The sequence below is a fragment of the Apostichopus japonicus genome, chromosome 13 (genome assembly GCF_037975245.1).
Source record: "Apostichopus japonicus isolate 1M-3 chromosome 13, ASM3797524v1, whole genome shotgun sequence".
NCBI lineage: Eukaryota > Metazoa > Echinodermata > Holothuroidea > Aspidochirotida > Stichopodidae > Apostichopus > Apostichopus japonicus.
This window is the reverse complement of record NC_092573.1, coordinates 5,681,469-5,698,777: the sequence shown is the minus strand read 5'-3', so window position 1 is coordinate 5,698,777 and position 17,309 is coordinate 5,681,469. Positions and strand designations below refer to the sequence as shown.

Genomic DNA, 17,309 nt, shown 5'->3' with positions numbered 1-17,309 from the left:
TGGTCGCATTGGTTGGTATAATGATCGATCATATCTTTAAATTCTATAGAATTGTTTTCATCCGGAGGCGTTCTCCTTAGTAAGGCATTTAAATGTTTTATTTAAGGATATCATCAGTACTGATGCCAGATGTTATTGACTCACGCTAAGAATTGCTAGAAGTTTCCAAAAGTACTCCATAGAGGCCAGGATCCTCCAAATTAACCCCAGCCATTGAGGAAAAGGCCTACTAAAGGTAGACAATGTTGTGTCTTACTATGGATAACGATCACTTTAAGAGTGACAGTAACATTTTTGTTGAACTTTGGGAATAGGCGATGACCATTATTTGACTTTCTGGCCCTATCGGGTCAAAACGTTACCCCCCCCCCTTCCCCCCTCCCCCCTTCAACTTATATATTTACCTATTATAGATACAAAGTAAGGCTCTTTTCAGTATACAAGCAGTTTCGTTATACATATCGGTGCATTTATGTAGGACTAACAGATCTATAATTTTTTTTTAAATTATTCTCTTCTCATATATGAGGAGAGAATAAGTTTTTTTAAATAGAGTTGACAAGGCTTGGATGTAATTTTGTAATAACTGAAAGAATAGAGGAAAATATGTCCACAAATCCCACTCTTGAAACCTTTTCCTCCTTATAATCCATCCAAACTTGAAATTAGATCATCGGCTCACCAACTCCAGCACCCCAACCCACCCACCTCATACGCCACACGCAGCTATCGCCTCACCACGGAAAGTGCAGTTAAGAAGGCAGTAAAATATGAGTATATTGCACCGTATCACATGTTTTCTAAATTCTATGATACTCTATACAGGACCAATATATACTTGTGACCTTCAACTTCATGTATAGTTTCAATTTCATCAGCCTTGACAATTTTACATATTAGACTAGTACAAGATTACTCATACATCTGGGCCTCTAAGGCACCATATTTTCCCCAATCTTGTAAAGTCTTTCCAGGCACAACCCGAAAATAGATAGATGTATATAGTTGTCGACAGATACTATAATACAGATCTGTCTTGCCTACAATAAGTGTTCACGTTGGTCCCGTGAACTTGGCGAACCCGTGACCTTTATGGCTTCTTTTACCTTGATGACCCCTCGGCACTTACCCATCTGCCTATTGAATATACGGCTGTTTACTGTATGCAATGATTGCGGAAAGCCTTGTTATAATCTATTCCATCATCAAGTTAATCTCGGAACTATTTAAAGAAAATATTATTCGAACGCATACAAATACAATTTACAACTATATGGTAGTTAAATATAACGCATATTAATGCAAAGCAACTGCACTAACATGATCATAACAATTTAAATTAATTCGAAAAAGAATACGTTACCCATTATATTCTGAGCCACTTTCGTTAGGTTCGTGATGATCCGAAAGGCAACCGATGATTACAGAAGCCACCAGAAGGAAAACAACTTCGCAGTTCAGTGTGCCCATCATGATTGATGTTTTTCATGTAATGAAGGTGAAGCATATACGCTGTTTGATGGTAGCGTATTGTCTTACGACCTGTTCTCAGTCAGTTGGCGAGACAATGTCCTGACTCTGCAGCAGGCCTGAACTTATATGGCAGAAGGTCACAATGCAGTACCGCAGGTGAATGCAGAGCTGTGTCCACGTTTTCTAACGTTGTCTCAACAATTCACTCCATATAGACGCTTCCCAAAGATTTTCCACTGCTTGGCTGTACCCCGGGGATGTAATCTGAGACTAACAAAGTTTAGTGAAGGACAAAAGGTCTCTAACTAAACAACAAACATGTGTTATTGCCTTTCAGCGAAGCCGAGGCTGTTTATATATAGCGAAGCTTAACGAGCTCTGAATATACGTGTACCAATAAACAACCCTCTGGGATTGTGTGGGCTTATCTTATTGTGTGACCCGGAAAACTGGGACATAATTGTCACTGCTATATCTATTCATGTGTGCCTAAGCACTATTAGGTTTGCCGAGAAACGCCAGATTATTTACCAACTGGTTTCTTTCTTTCTTATCATTCGATTGCCAAGTTAAGGATCCACAAGGCCATACAACACCATTGCCTTAGACCGATGTCGCCATTAATATAGATAATTGCCCGAAAAGAGGAAACAAGAAGCAGAAAAATGGTCATATCAGGGTTTCCCAAACATACGGCCAAAGTGCGACGCCGCGAGATCAGAGATCGTCAGTAAATTTTTTTTGCCCATCTTAGATTTCCGTGATACGTCCAAGGAGTTTCAACTCTCGTTCGAATATGATGTATGATATGATATAAATTACTGACATTCGTCTTAGTAGCCTATTGTGTACGTGGTGGTTCCAATATTCAATTCAATTCAATTCAGTGTTACTGTAACTTGTCACAAGTAGTATAGCAGAATTTACCCTTAAATCATTCAAACTAGGTTGCATAGCTGTTGCTGTTGTTACTCAAATGAGTTAAATCCCTTTAAAAAAAGTGTAGTTCATTGGCTTAACTTTGTTATTTTATTTCAAATAGAAGAAATTAATCGAAATGCTAGATTTTCCATGTTGTAATGTTCTTAATGTATTATACGGTAAGGGTCAGGGTGACGAATTGTTGCGAGTAAAGAGAAGATAACAAAACATGCATTATGTAATACTTTGCACACAAATTATCATATTTTGTTATTCGATTAATGTGAAAGAATAAACTGTTTGCGGGTTTTTTTTCTGGGAGTATGTAGACAGGTTTACCCATAATTAACTCCAGGAAAATAAGTTCGCCTTGATAAAATACACCACACTAGTTTACTCCCCACGTCACAGTAAATCCCCCTCCATCCCCGACCCCCCCCCCCCCCAAAAAAAAAGTTCGCCAGAACTAGTTTACGCACATGACATTTATGGGAAGGGGACACGAATTTCAACCATCATCAGTAAATTATGAGATCGGGATGAACATATTCCAAAAAATCTTACTTTATTTAGGAGATATCACAGCTTTTTGAAGCTGTTTCAAAACCAAAATCAACGACTTGAGCAAATCTAATTATGTCCCTGTAGGAATTCGTTGGACATTCGACACGTAAGGAAACAGCAGTTCTCTTATAGTTAGCGGGCTGTACATAGTGAAAATCATATATAGCCGTAATGGATTACATTTTTGGCGTTTACGTTGTCTTCATGTATCAGCGGCCACCAAAGAACATCCACCCTCCACTTTCACAATTATTGTCCCACCATTGCCAGTTCGAAACCCCCTCAGTATAACTTGCGTTAGGCACAGTTAAAGAAGATCACCACGGGTTATGCTCACCCTATATTATATGGCCTCTTGAACACGCCTCCATGTAAATACAACCGAGGTGAGTATAGGCCATACTGCTAGTATTAAACATCAAAATACTTTTCAGTTTCGAAATTAAAACTAATATACGGTTACACTTCTGGCTTTTTAGATCACTGTATTTTTTTTTTTTTTAATATAATCTCCTGAAGTTTTCAGTTAACGACAATCTTCCATAATAGGCCTATAAAATATTTCCTTTGCCTTAGCATATTGGAAATGAAGATAACCCATTCTATACATCGTCTGTAGCATCATATTTGTAAGGATATGTGCTGTCCGAGCGGCACTGAGGAAACATTCTGATGGTCCGGCGAGCTCTTTCTATACAGAGGACAAGATAATGTGTCACACCGGTCAGGTGTCGTACTTCCGACCGTGGAAGGATAATTCTATATGGTACGATCACCGCTGTACTTCCGTGCTACGACTGTAGCATTTCTGACCTACATAACAGATCCTGCCATAGGACGTTGCCGCGTCGCTAGGATTACTATTTCATCGTCAATGTTCCTTCCGGGAGAGGATCCTTCTCGGAAAAAAGGACGTACACATATTTGGTGCTTGGTTTAGGGTGGTAAAATCTCTATTTTTATGGTTATTCGGGAAATCTTATCATAAGATTAGCTCCTCCATTTTAAATTTTAAGTTTTTTTTTAATACCAAACATGGAAGGAAGTAAAACCAAACAAAAGTGGTGGTACCAGGAGTGGGCCGGTAAGCGAAAGGAAAGCAGAATTCCTCATTTAATACAGAATTATTTATTCAGCTGAAAAGGAAGTAATCAGGTATATTGTAATGAACCCCTAAAGGCTACGTTTCCGTACACTACTTTAAATTTATTAACAAAAAGAAAGGAAGATATTTGAACAGGTCGGACACTGGACTTTCATCTCCCTATAATTACGTTATAAGGTGATCAATGATCAATACTCTATTTTAGCAAAAACAGGAAGGCGACTGCAGGGCGTGAAAGTGGGGTGGGAGGGGCGGGGATCAACTGAGATACTTGTCTTGGGCTCCGTGTCAGTTAGGGGCCGGGGAAATGTGGAGGCCGGGACAATGGAAAATATAGGATAATGAATAATGTATTCTGATTTTGATATATTTTAAAAACACTAAACTATGGAGAATTGGAGATGGCAAATAGAAGCCCTGTGGTCTCATGGTTCGACTGACTCTCGACAACTCTGAGGATAGTGGGGATGGGCGGGGGGGGGGTAGAACGGGGTATGTCATAAGTATTTTATGTTTCCATATTCCATATTCCAACTGAGAAGATGGTTACGATGTACGGTTACAGTCGGTTGGTTGTTAGCGGAATATATACATATATCAAATATAAACAGCAGAATATAATGGTGAACTGATTTGTCCAAATTGGAATAGTTTGTTTCACTCACTATACGTACATTAAACGTCACCCAAATTTATATCCAACATGCAAAAGATTTTGTACGACAAGTGACGTTGCCTTCTATACATAGAGGCAAGTTTGTAACGAAAAATATATCATAATTGTTGAGTTTGCCGTGGAGTGGGTCAATTGTTTTCATCATTACTTTTGTTCATGCAATTCCACCGCCACCAGCTCTACATTCATTCATATATTGCGATAAAGGACTGAGGAGCCCCCGGCCCCCCCCCCCCCCCTGTAACTACTTTTCTTTCTGTTCGAAAAGTAAAGTTCGACACTTGCAATTTTGTTTGTCCGTAGAATATTGGGTCCTAATCCCCTCATCGTATCAATCCAAAAAGGATACTGCTTCATGTCCTTTTTGTGGAAGATTCGAAGAAACATATACTTCTTCTTTTTTTTTTGGGGGGGGGGGTGAAGAAACTTCTAATTTTTTGTCCAAAGTGCAATATGTTTGGCGTGCATTTTTCTCTCAACAAGCATGATATCTATTTTGGTGGTTATTGTATTTCCTTATAACTTCCTTATTTTCAACATGAATCCGCATTTTTTATTTAGTAAAGAAAACGACCATATACTAATCTGTTTTTGCACAAAATACTACGTTTATGTTAAAAGTAGAAATATATACTCCAAGCAAGGCTAATGTAAAGTAAGAGGAATTAAGACGTTCCTTTAATATTGTCAAACTTCTATTTGAAATATAATTGGAAATTTTCTTTGAAAATTTGTAATGTCTTCTAGTTTGTGATATTTGTAAATGCAACCGCGCAAACAATAAACTGATATAGAGGAAAGAGAGATATATCACTACACGTTAGGGATGACAAAAAATAACATCATGTTTAACAGCAGTCGTATTTTCATTATCATATACTCAATTAGGGCCAGGTACAACGGGAGTTAGAATACAATATACAACCTGCAAGTTGGGAGGCCATGACCCAATGCCTGTTGGGATAGCATATATACTTAGACCGGAAATGCGATTTTGTCAACTTTCTTCTGAAGTTTCTTAGAAGGCCTTGGATGATTCCACCTATTTCCTGTTACAATATGCTAGTTGCGTTTGTTTACATCGTTCATTACAAAGGAAGATTCTGGGTTTGATCTGTGGAAAATCAATTAACTCTGTTTACTAGATGGAAGCACGGGGTAACCGCAAAATCGAGATAAGCACAACGAAAAAACGTTCATGTTGATCTTACCAGTTCCCTTTCAGTCTTCAGTCTCCGTCCAAGCTCTTTGAAGTGCTACTGTATATACTCTTTTCTTTTCTTTTCTTTCTTCGGGGAGTCTTCCACATTGTTAGCTTTTAAGCAAATTTATGGAAGACTTCCTCCACTTTATACTTTTGTGGCAAACAAATAAATAAATAAATATGTATACGTAACATAGTTAATTCCAAACATCACCTCCCCCGCCCCCCCCCTCCCCCACCCGAATAATTTGGTGTGTGTCTACCAGCATTGCGAGACGGTTAACGTTACATGCCTGATTGCTTTATTGCGCTCAAACTACCTGTCAAACTTCCCCTCCACCCCATAGCCTCCCATGCACCCCTCCCGGTTCCAGGGCTCTCAGTTTCGATTTGTAAAGTTTGCCACATTTTGCTTTGGATCTAAAGTGTAGTTTTTTAGTATTTTCCCTTTTACGTTTGCCTAGTACGATTGATTAACAATATCATTCTATACTGGTTGTTTACGCACCCACATTCATAACTTTACCTAAGTTCACTTTTCTTTTAATTTACATGTGAATTTAGTCGGTAAAACTTCATATTTGACAGTCAGTAGCCGAATGATCCTATCGTATCGGTATATTCAGGGGGTAGGAGACGGAGACGGGGGGCACCGGGGCACGTGCCCCCTTCACCCACTTTTTTCCAACATAGCAAATGTGCCCTACCGGCAATAAAATGTGCCCCTTTGATGAAGAATTGTCTTTTGAATTCGTTGTAAATATTAATATTTTATTTGAGCTATTCACGTGCACTATGATAGTATTGATAGCTTACTAACACATCATATATATTTAATGATATGGCCGGTGTGTATTGGTTTATAGCATAACGAGTGGTGGTTGTGGAATGAGAAAGTGTCCCTCTGATGTTGTGCCCCCCCACCCACTTTTTGGAAGCTTCCTACGGGCCCCTGGGTATATAATCACGTTTCCTATCGCATTTATATTTGCAATATGAAATTTCATTTACACTATCTAAATTGTGTGGAAATTTGCTGGAAACATAAGCAGTATTGGCCAAATTTTTGCATGCAAAAAAATGATTCGATCAGGCAAAATATCTCGAGGGTATAAAGTAAAATGAGGCTTGTTAAACTTTGGTGTGTATCAATGACCATTATTTGACTTTGTAGCATATTTGGGCCAATACTGATACTTTCACTTTTTCAAGGCATTTTCCCCCTAAATAACATATCACCAAAGTATGCCAGAAAATCAAAGAACACAATTATGGACGATTTCCAATATCACTATCCTTTTAACAACCAACCGTATCAGTGGCGTAGGAAGGTACTTTTGAGTGGGGGGGGGGCTGAAGACTGATGGCCGGCCTGGGGAGGGGTCTAAGGGGAGGGGGTGTCCCCCTCCCCGTTGGATTTTTTTTTGCATTTCCAGGTGGCCTCAGATGCAATTTGGTGCAATATAGCACACTTCAACCCACCCACCCACTCCATTTTGTATATAATTTTGCATTTTCACCTGGCCTTAGATGCAATTTGGTGCTCCAAATGAGATTTTTTTCTCATTTGAAAATGAAAAAGGGGTTTTCTGACTTGCGAAGCGGGGGGGGGGGGCGGAATGATACTTCCGCCCCTACACATTTTGCACCTGGGGGCTGGCGCCCCCCAGCCCCCCGGTTCCTACGCCCTTGAACCGTATATTTTGATCACGTGAAAGCACAAAACTCTTTCTTTGATACAACATTATTTTCATCTTACTAATGTTTAATATGTTTCAGAGAGTCACGCAAAAGTACCTTTGCGCCCACCTCACTTTAGGGAGGACTCGTTTATCATTTTGATGTAATCCCCTTCACCCATTTCAGCCTCCTTCATGCTATAGAAACTATACTCACTGCGCTCATTCCCAATAAATTTAGGTGTTTGTAATGCTGTTCGGTTAAGTGAGGGCGACCTAGTCTTTTCTTTCTCATGACACTCTCTTCTTCTCTGTGGAAGTATAAAGCAGGTAACTCTTTGCACTGACTTTTTCGTCACTTCTGGATAGTTACCATGAACGATCGATGAGTCATGTATAAACGGTTGACGCTTTCGATTGCTGGAAAAAATAGGTGCACCAATTGTGAAAAAGGTTGTCTGTCAACAGCGCCAGCGGTCTGTTAAAAGGATAAAAGCAAACAATATTGTTTGGCGCTGTTCCTAGAAATAAACTTTGTATAGCCTTTGGAGATTAAACTGAGCTCCGATTGAATGAAAACAAAACCAGGAAAGAATAATACGATATTCCGGAAAATGGAGGAACCGATTAAACGAGAATCGAAAGAAATCTACTGTAAGCTCTCTTCTTTTTTTTCACACATTATGATTAGCCGGATTGAGTCGCATTGAAAAGGCGTAGACTGGATTGGACAGAAATACAGAGGAAGTTGATTGGTGGTAGGCTACATCGATCTCGACACACGTCCTTCCTACGGATGCCGAGTTGGGGGAAAGGAGGGGATATAGGAAGCTGGTTTCCTTCGGGAGACTATAGTATAGGGAAATCGCACCTTGAATTATAGGACTGTAAAATGTTCTTTGAAGAAGGGGGGGGGGGGGTTGCCCAGCACATTTTTTTGAGCTCATTTTATGAGCTTCACGAGTCATTATGATCCTGACTGATCTTGCGCATACACGAGTCAGTCACTACAGACAAAGGCCTATGTCGAGGGGGGGGGGGGCGGGGGGGGGGCTCGATATTTCCCCCTCAACCTTCAGAAAATGTCCCTCATGATTTACGTCCCTGATGGACACCTGGGAGGAAATGCATTAATTAAAGTATATCATGAAAGTAGAGGATCTTGAAATAAATAAATGCAGTTTTCATACTTTAGTTGACAGGCAACAGCATATACATGTCAACACAGAGAGAAAAAAGCTTTTGTTACCACTGAGTAGCGGTCGGTGTTTTCTTGTAATTTCAACCGGTACTACTGTAGGGCATACCCGGTACCCGACTTCCTACTTCTGGTTTAGAATAATTCTGAGAAATGAGGAATAGCCATGGGAATAACCGGGAGCGTAACGCTGCTGCGATATTGAATGTGTGAAGTTCAAAAATGGGCATATGATAGAGATGAAAGGTAGGATATGGTGGATTGCATACTAGGACAACATTACTTGGACTAAATATAGTATTCATTTCCTTTTTGAGAGGAATCTTTTCACTGAATGTTAGCAAATACCCAAGCACCATTGCGATAAAAATAAAAAATAAACTTATTCTGCATAGGAGTGAAGTTTGATCTGTTGTCTTAACTCTCTGCGGCTTCAGGTTCTGGATTACACTCAACTACAGTAATCTATTGCATACTTACCTATATAATATACAAATGCGCGTCTTCCATTTATTTGCCGTGATTCTCTACGGTAAACACTATTCTGAGTTCCAGACATCAACCAAATGTCATGAACCTAGAATCCGCAGCTCGAAGGGTCTAAAAACAAATTTCCCCAGAAAACCGGAAATTACAATACGGATGTGAGGTCACTGATCAAGGGAAGCATATCAGGGGAGCTATGAAAACTTTGGTAGAATCTCAGAAGTTTACAGGACCTCACGTTTCTTTCGAGGAAGTTACAGTATTTCGCATTACAGAAACATTACCACCCAGTGGTGCAAAATAGGTTTGCCAGTCTTGGAGAAGTCGGGCAATACATGTAGTTTGTTAGATATCGTCGTGTCACTGCCTGTGCAACATCAGAAACCATCCAATTGTTAACCAAACACAGGAATTTCTTTCATTGTTCTAAAGTATTTATTGTGTGGCAAGTTTGGTGAGGCATTTTACATTCTTGATACGGCTTGCATCAAGTGACTGAACGCTGGTTGAAGCAGAGAAGAAAAGATGGCTGTGTTGGAAAAGGCATTTTTCCTCCTGTCTCTGGCAATCTGTTTGTATTGTGCCCAAGCACAAGGATCACCACCGGAACCAGATCATGACAAGTAATTACTCAAATTTTGCTTTTCCAATTACAGTTACTAACTTAAGCAGTTCGACATCACATCGTTTTCTTCCAAATGGGCATATAATTATCACCTACTTGCTCATGTGTCAATTATGGTAACTATTTAGGCCTATAGATTGTATGTAGCCAACGTGACCTAGCTAAATTTACCTTCCACAGACGTTTGTAACTGTGCCGTAGCCTAATTCTGTAAGGTGGTCAGAATGACTCCATTTTGACTGCCTGCATGGAGGTGGAGAGTATTTGTGTTAGGACTACAGGACCAGGTGCATAACCCGAGTAGCCTATTTGGGTGCGGGGAGGGGAAGGGGCCCATCAGTATATCATCCTAGGGGAGCATAGGCGTAGGAGGCGGGGGGGGGGCTGGGGGCTGCAGCCCCCAACCCCAAATTTTTGTGAAAATTCGGGAAATATGCTGAGAATTTTTATGGCACCTACTGAAAGAAAAATAATTTGCAATGTGTTTTCAATGGTTAAACTGATATTATTATGATCATTATTATTGTAACGACTTCCCCAATAATTATTATGGAAGGGTAATTACAGGGAAAATGATTGTATGTTATTGGCATGCGATGCAATAATCGATGCATGCCTATATGATATGCACATTAACATGTTGAATGCGCGCGAAATATTTTGGTTATATTTTTCGGGCCAGTCGTTACAGCCCCCCCAAATCAAATTGGGCTCCTACGCCTATGTGGGGGAGGCTTGTAAGGGAGGGGTGTCTACATTTCAGAAATAAGTGCTTTTTTCAGGGCTTAGATGCCAAATGATGCAATCTTTTCCATCTCTTTTCCCTACATTTGTATTTCATTTTTAATAAAATCAGTCATATTCCAATTTACTTGGAATAACAAAAATAGATAATTTTTGATAAAGGCGGTCCATACTCTGTAAAGTACCGCGATACTGTAGGCCTAGGCAATAAAACTGATTGAACCTGGGTATAGTTTGGTGGTTTATTGGTTTAATAGGTGTTATCGGTTAAGGTTTGAGCTTTGTACTGTATGTATACAACCATACTTTTTTTAAATTATTGAACATGGTTGTTGATTATCTATGTGTATTATGTATTGTTTTGAACTGTTAAAAACAGTTTGATGTAACCCCTGGTACTGTCAAGATTGCCACTCTCCCACGTACAATCTCAAACCTGTGTTGGGGATCACTGATTTGGTGTACAGTATGTGTCCCCCTTTCTCCACAGTATAAATTTATAATGTGCCATACTGGTTAGAGCTGAATGCAATTGTTTACTGCTAGTAGAGAGCTAGAAAATTACCCAACTTTGAATGTTTGAATGCAAATCTAACAGACCTGTACAGCCTATACCATAGTACTGGCCTACTGTATTTGCTTTAAATGCTTTCATAACATCAGCATAACTGTGATAAATCACTGCAATTGCCAATAGTTTAGGTTCTTGACTTTAACCTAAACACACAGGTCTATTTTGGTCGACCACTAGCACACATATACTTTAGTATGCACAATTTTTTATACTTAAGTACATTTTTCTTGTTTTAACTGGCCTTTTTTTAAATTATTTTGTTTGCCAACTTGATGACTTATTATGATGTAATATTAATTGACATTAAAATCTGTCCATATATAGACTATAGGTCATCCTCTGTGGGAATTAACATAAATATAAAAATTGTAACCATTTTTATCCCGCATAGAGCCTAGTGTCTAGATGATTAATTTTACATGTATACTATAGTTTTACAATTTGAAACTTATAACCTTTTATGACTGAAACTGAAATTTCTGAATTGCAGTGATCCTTTGACTAACAAGTACCTGGTAGTCTTACCGAAAGTTTTAATTGGTGGTTCCTCGGAGGTGGTCTGCATCACTCTAGCCAAGATGACTGCACCTATCAATTTCCTCCTGGAATTGACCTTGGAAGATGTGGTAGTATTCGAGATGGAATATTTTATGGAGTTCCCGTATGCTTGTTTAGATCTCCTGGTAAGAAATTTGCTTTTCATGGTTTTGCATTTTTTTCCGCCGAGCTGTAAATTGTGTTGTGGTCACTATAAGCTGTTGACCATGTATAGAACATTCTCCCCAATAAGAAGGCAGTATTTTATGAAGCTGTTAAAGATTGCTGGAAGGAATTTTCTTGAATATTCTGTGTTTTTCCACAGTTATGCTTAGACAATCATATATAATTAAAGAATACAGCATGATCTTTCAGTTATAATGAAAACGTTTTCAGTATGGCTACTGTATAGTACAGAAATAATTAAGAAATATTGAACATGCAGAATACTTTTTTTTTAATTTTCCAGTTTGCTTTTTAAAAATTTCTAGGAATGTGTCTTACATACTTGTTCAGAAAGTTTGCACTCTTATTTGAGTAACACAACGGACGTCAAGCTATAACAAGACCATATATAATACAGACTAAAGTAAATTGTAACCCAGCATGCACCACTGCATCTGTAAATTCTGGAATGCCAAAATAAATCAGTCATTCTGGGGAATAATTTTAGTGTTCAAATTTTGTGAAATAAATTTATAGAATACTATGTAGGTAGTTGCTGTATAGAAAACTACATGCGTATACCTTAAGTTACACTTGTATGCAACTTGACCAATTCGCATTATTGCGATCATTGCGATCGCAAAGCGTTTGACCCTCACGACGGGGTCGAGGGGCTCCCCTTAGGGGCCCTTGTTAGGGGGGTTAAGGGGGCAATACCCCATTAGAATCTTTGCATTTTTGAGGTATGGGAGGGTAAACTGCAAGCTGTTTAGTTAGACAATATGAGATTTGATTGGTAAAATTAGGGAATGTCAGAACCAAAAAGAAAACCCAAACAATATATTGACATCGTTGTCTCATTTCCATAAGTTCTCTGTATATTTGCATACTCTGTACTGAAAACTGCGCGGCTTCATATATTTTGCAAGCCTTGCACTGGCCGAAACCGGCTTTGTAAAAGACGGCTGGACGGCTGGTTGCCTAAACCCCAGGAGGCAATACGGGCTGGGATAAATTTCTTCTCTGGATTTATACAGTACAGACAGGCCTATATAGCTCTATACAGCCAGCTACCATGTATAATGCATGGTTTTATCTTCTTGATGCATGCAGGTACCAAATATTGCCACTTCCACTGCAACTGTTGTCCTAAGTATTTCTGGAAGAAATGCATATCTTGATGAAATGGCTCCTCCAGTCATTGAGGATTCAAAGAATCTCACAATTGAGAAATCAAAACGGATGACCTTTGTGGAAACAGACAAGCCAATTTACAAACCAGGGCAAACTGGTGAGTAGTTGTGACATTCCTCTGAGTCTGTTAAATTTTATAAATTGGTAACATTAATATGATTATTTACAGTATCTATCTTCTCAAATTTCACAAATATTTGTTTTGGTGGGAGCTATTCACCTTATCATTGGTTCAACAAGAATGATGGTGATTTTTTCTTGGGATGACCCCATAACACTGGAGTCTGCTAAAATGACATCGCCAAGCACCCCTTCAGGTGGAAACTTCTGTCATGTTTAGCATAAGTGTAAAAGTAAATGGGCCTGATGTTTCGATCCATGATAATGCGTAATAGTAATGTTTAGCGTAAGTAATATTTTGGGACAATACTGGATGACATTTTGAGGAATAGACATGCACATAAATTATTCATTATATGTAGTATACACGTCATAGGTTGCCTCACTTACCTTTATCCTCACAACAACTGTACTCTTGCTGTACTGTGTCTACATGTACTCTACTGGTGACTGGCCCATTCTGTACATTCTACAGTATGGTACCATCCTCATTCTACCACCCAAAATGTCTGGAGTGCAAAATGAACAAAAGCTTAAAAAAACTCCTACTTTTGGCAAGCATCAGAGCCTTTTTGGTTGCATCGATGCTATATGTTACTGCTCCACTTTAATTTTCATCGTTACATTTGCGGCACCCCTTTCCCCCCACCCCCCCCCACCCTCTCTATCACTCTGCTGAAAGTGCCCTGTATTTCAAATGATTGCGACCTTTGTAAAATGTATGATTTGTGCATACAGTACAGTACTGTATCTTTGGGGTTTAATTTATCCAGTTTATATATCTATCTAGACTGTATTTTGGCAAGACAAAAATGCTGTTGAAAATGGCCAAATTGATATAAAAGTGCAAAGATTCATAGCAGTATTTTTATGCAGAAATACACCATAATATTTTATATGAGACAATGTTCAGAGCATTCAGAACTGCTCTGCAAATTTGCCTAAATTATTGACTTGTTTTACTCTAGAGTATTGTAGTTAAATGATCAAGAAACTGCTTCATCGGAAAGGACTATGTATGTATAACAGGAAGTGTCGACCACCCCTGAATAAACTGACAAGCTGCATCTATTGGCAAGCACTCTTATTCTCGGATGTTGTCTTAATCTATCCTCTTACAGCTATTACTGTACGATCAAAAATGTAGTTTAAATAGCTTAACTCCTTCCTGGAAGTGTTTTTGTAACTTCATGCTGCTTTCTGGACTTGAAGTCCTTCAGAATTAGTTTTGTATGACCATATACACCAAATAGCAGTTTGGTGACTCATGCATCAAATCAGTGGTGAATCAATGGTGTGATGAGGGTGGGTGGGTGGGACAAGGGTAAAATTGCCAGAAGACTTCCTGAAGAAGAAGCTGCTAAACCCATCCTCATCCTCAGTAACTATGTACAGTAATCGCCATATTCTAGTGTATCTTTCTTTTTAGTGCTGTTCCACAGACTTGAGACAGACTATAGACTTGTTGTTTGTCTTAGTCCCTTCCCTTCTCAATTACAGTCTGTGTAGTATAAATTTATTAATCAGCAATTGACTTAAAAAAAGTAAAAAAAGTAAAAAAGTAAAAAAAGGTAGCAGAAATACTCTCACATATATTTGTTTTGCACGCTCCTACTGAAAAAGTTGCCATTTTTCACATTAATTTTTATCCAAAGATATTGTAAGTGGCAATATTGGGCATGTCAATTTCTGAAATTGCAGACTTTGTATGAAAGATATTTTTGCTGTATGGCGAGGTTTCAGAACAGTTTCACTATGGTAGTTGTTAGCACTGGTCAGTACTTGTACAGTATGAGATCATACAGCTATACAGTTGAAATACCGAATGATAGGATCAAAATGTACCCAATTACGTAGTATTTACCATCCCATCTAGAGCTATAGAAAATAACATTGTGCATTGCAAGTTAGTGAAAATATAAGTTAATATCATCAAATTTTACAGTTCTATTAAAAGTTTGGTCAAGAATATTTTCTTCTATGTTATTAATGAAAGGTTTCATTGCTTCCCAGCTTTAACAACCTCTTCTGTAAATTGAGGTGCATTTTCAAAAGTAGCATGGATTGAAGCTGGTTGTCCTGTAAACCTTATTTTTTGAAGTGACATGGAACCTTTAACTGATCCATCTTGATGGTTAAACATAAATATCAGCTTTGAAAGTTAACCACACTTTGGATATTCAATTTACATATCATTGAGGACTGATTACTTTGTTTCCATACATTGATTTCAGTAATTTTAGTTAAAAAGCTGAACCTGCCCCCTCCCTCCCCCCCCCCCACACACACAAAAAGTACAACTATCTGCATTAAGCTGATAACTTGTCACAAAATAAATTTAATGCAGATAATTTACTATACTACAATTTCACAATGTCACACATCTTCACCATTCTTAAATTATCTTTGTTCTTTTGTCAACAGTGAAATTCAGAGTTCTGACCGTGGATGCAGATCTCAGACCAGATAGTTCTAAGGTATTTAACATATTGCTTTTGGTTCTTACGGGTTCATTTGTGATGCTAAACCATTACTTAGCATGGCTTGTTGTGTTCTGTCCTAATGTCCTCCGCAAATTTTAACTTTATCGTGCAACACTACTGTATAGTGCTGTGTATATATCCCTGCTCCCCAAAAGCTTTCCTTAGCAACACATGATGTGATTATCCTAAGCTTTCAGGGACCGATAACTTTCTACTGATTATAATCGCCCACTATACACTCCGTCAGGGTTCGGTTTCTTCCGGAAGAAACCTATTTCTTCCGGGGACGTGGAAGAAACTGGAAGAAACCTGTTTCTTCCAGGTTTCTTCCAGTTTCTTCCGGAAGAAACTGGAAGAAACCGGAAGAAACTGGAAGAAACTGTGAAAATTGGCATATATGCAGCACAACCCACATACATGATAAAGAGACAAATAGTTCACCATCATCTGACTGAAATGCCTACCACTGAAACCATCAAAATATGATATTTTTGTTTTGATTATAATTTTGGGTTGTTTTTCTACACCAAAAGATGTTTGCTTATAAATCACAATATTGAAGGACTACTTATCATCTCGCGATCCCCCCCCCCCCCCATCAACCAGAATTGCATAACTGGCCATACTGTATGAATGATTCATCTGGATTGGCCCATGCACTGAGGATTTAATTAATGAACACCAAGAAAATAGCCAAACAATATCTGTTAGATTTAGGCAACAGTTTAGTTTCTGCAACTCCCTAAATTTCAACTAGTAGTTAACAGGAGGACTTGTCATCCCAACAGCAAAAAGATCAAACATCCACAATTAAACACAGCTGGCCATGAGCCAGCCCACATTTCACACTACAACTTCCAGTCGAATTTGTAACCCTCATGTCTTGAGTTCAATCTCCACAAAATATGGTCATAGTGGTCAATGTACTTAATGAGTGTGCATTGTAGTAGGCCTACACTAGTTAGTTTCCAGGGAACACTTGCCCTCCACTCAGAAACTAGTTTTCAACTAAGAAGTGGGCTATAATCAGGACCATTCTGGTCTGCAAAATATTGCTTGCCCATAGTTGTTCCCTGAATTGTCCAATGCTAGTAGCCTAGTACTATATTGTGTACAGTATATGCTGGAAGCAGGTCATGTGCTCCAAACCTAGATATAGACTACCTAGATGACACTATAGTGCTTCTTGTCCATTTATTGCATAGTTAGAAATCATTGCAGGTTGTTATGAAACTTTATCAACAGTTTTTCCCAAAAAAATGAGTTTCTTCCATTTTGTCCGGAAGAAACTGGAAGAAACCTATTTCTTCCGAGTGGAATAAACCGCGGTTTATTCCGCGGTTTTTTCCACCCCCGGAAGAAACCTGCGAACCCTGCGTGACTCCGTGGTGATTGAAAATTACACACCACACATTGACCGTACAATTACACACCGTACATTGACCATACATTGACCATTGACAATTGATAACATGTTGACTAAACGTTAGCACACATGCATTTACTTGGGGGGAAAAGCACCATTGTGTACTGCCTAGGGAAGAAATGCACAATGGCATGC

At 38.8% G+C, this 17,309-nt stretch overlaps 2 protein-coding genes and 1 long non-coding RNA gene across 4 annotated transcripts in view; 1 reads left to right on the top strand and 2 right to left on the bottom strand.

Annotated features, from left to right (window-relative positions):
* The window catches only part of LOC139978235 (murinoglobulin-2-like), a 48,513-nt gene extending 46,647 nt beyond the window's left edge, over positions 1-1,866 (bottom strand). For both annotated transcript variants that reach the window (XM_071988236.1, XM_071988237.1), the window contains exon 1: positions 1,364-1,866. In XM_071988236.1, the coding sequence (XP_071844337.1) occupies positions 1,364-1,473 (110 nt within the window). In that variant the 5' untranslated portion in view covers positions 1,474-1,866. The remainder of the gene's footprint in view (positions 1-1,363) is intronic.
* Positions 1,867-5,051: 3,185 nt separating this feature from the next.
* Positions 5,052-9,429, bottom strand: LOC139978176 (uncharacterized). The gene is made up of 3 exons (XR_011796917.1): positions 9,301-9,429; positions 7,840-8,100; positions 5,052-6,093 (listed from the first exon to the last, which is right to left on the bottom strand). It is a non-coding gene; the product is annotated as an uncharacterized lncRNA (long non-coding RNA).
* Positions 9,430-9,636: 207 nt separating this feature from the next.
* The window catches only part of LOC139978175 (pregnancy zone protein-like), a 39,797-nt gene continuing 32,124 nt past the window's right edge, over positions 9,637-17,309 (top strand). Inside the window, exons 1-4 of the mRNA XM_071988096.1 lie at positions 9,637-9,929; positions 11,740-11,932; positions 13,065-13,242; positions 15,690-15,742. Coding sequence (XP_071844197.1) covers positions 9,832-9,929; positions 11,740-11,932; positions 13,065-13,242; positions 15,690-15,742 — 522 coding nt within the window. The 5' untranslated portion in view covers positions 9,637-9,831. The remainder of the gene's footprint in view (positions 9,930-11,739; positions 11,933-13,064; positions 13,243-15,689; positions 15,743-17,309) is intronic.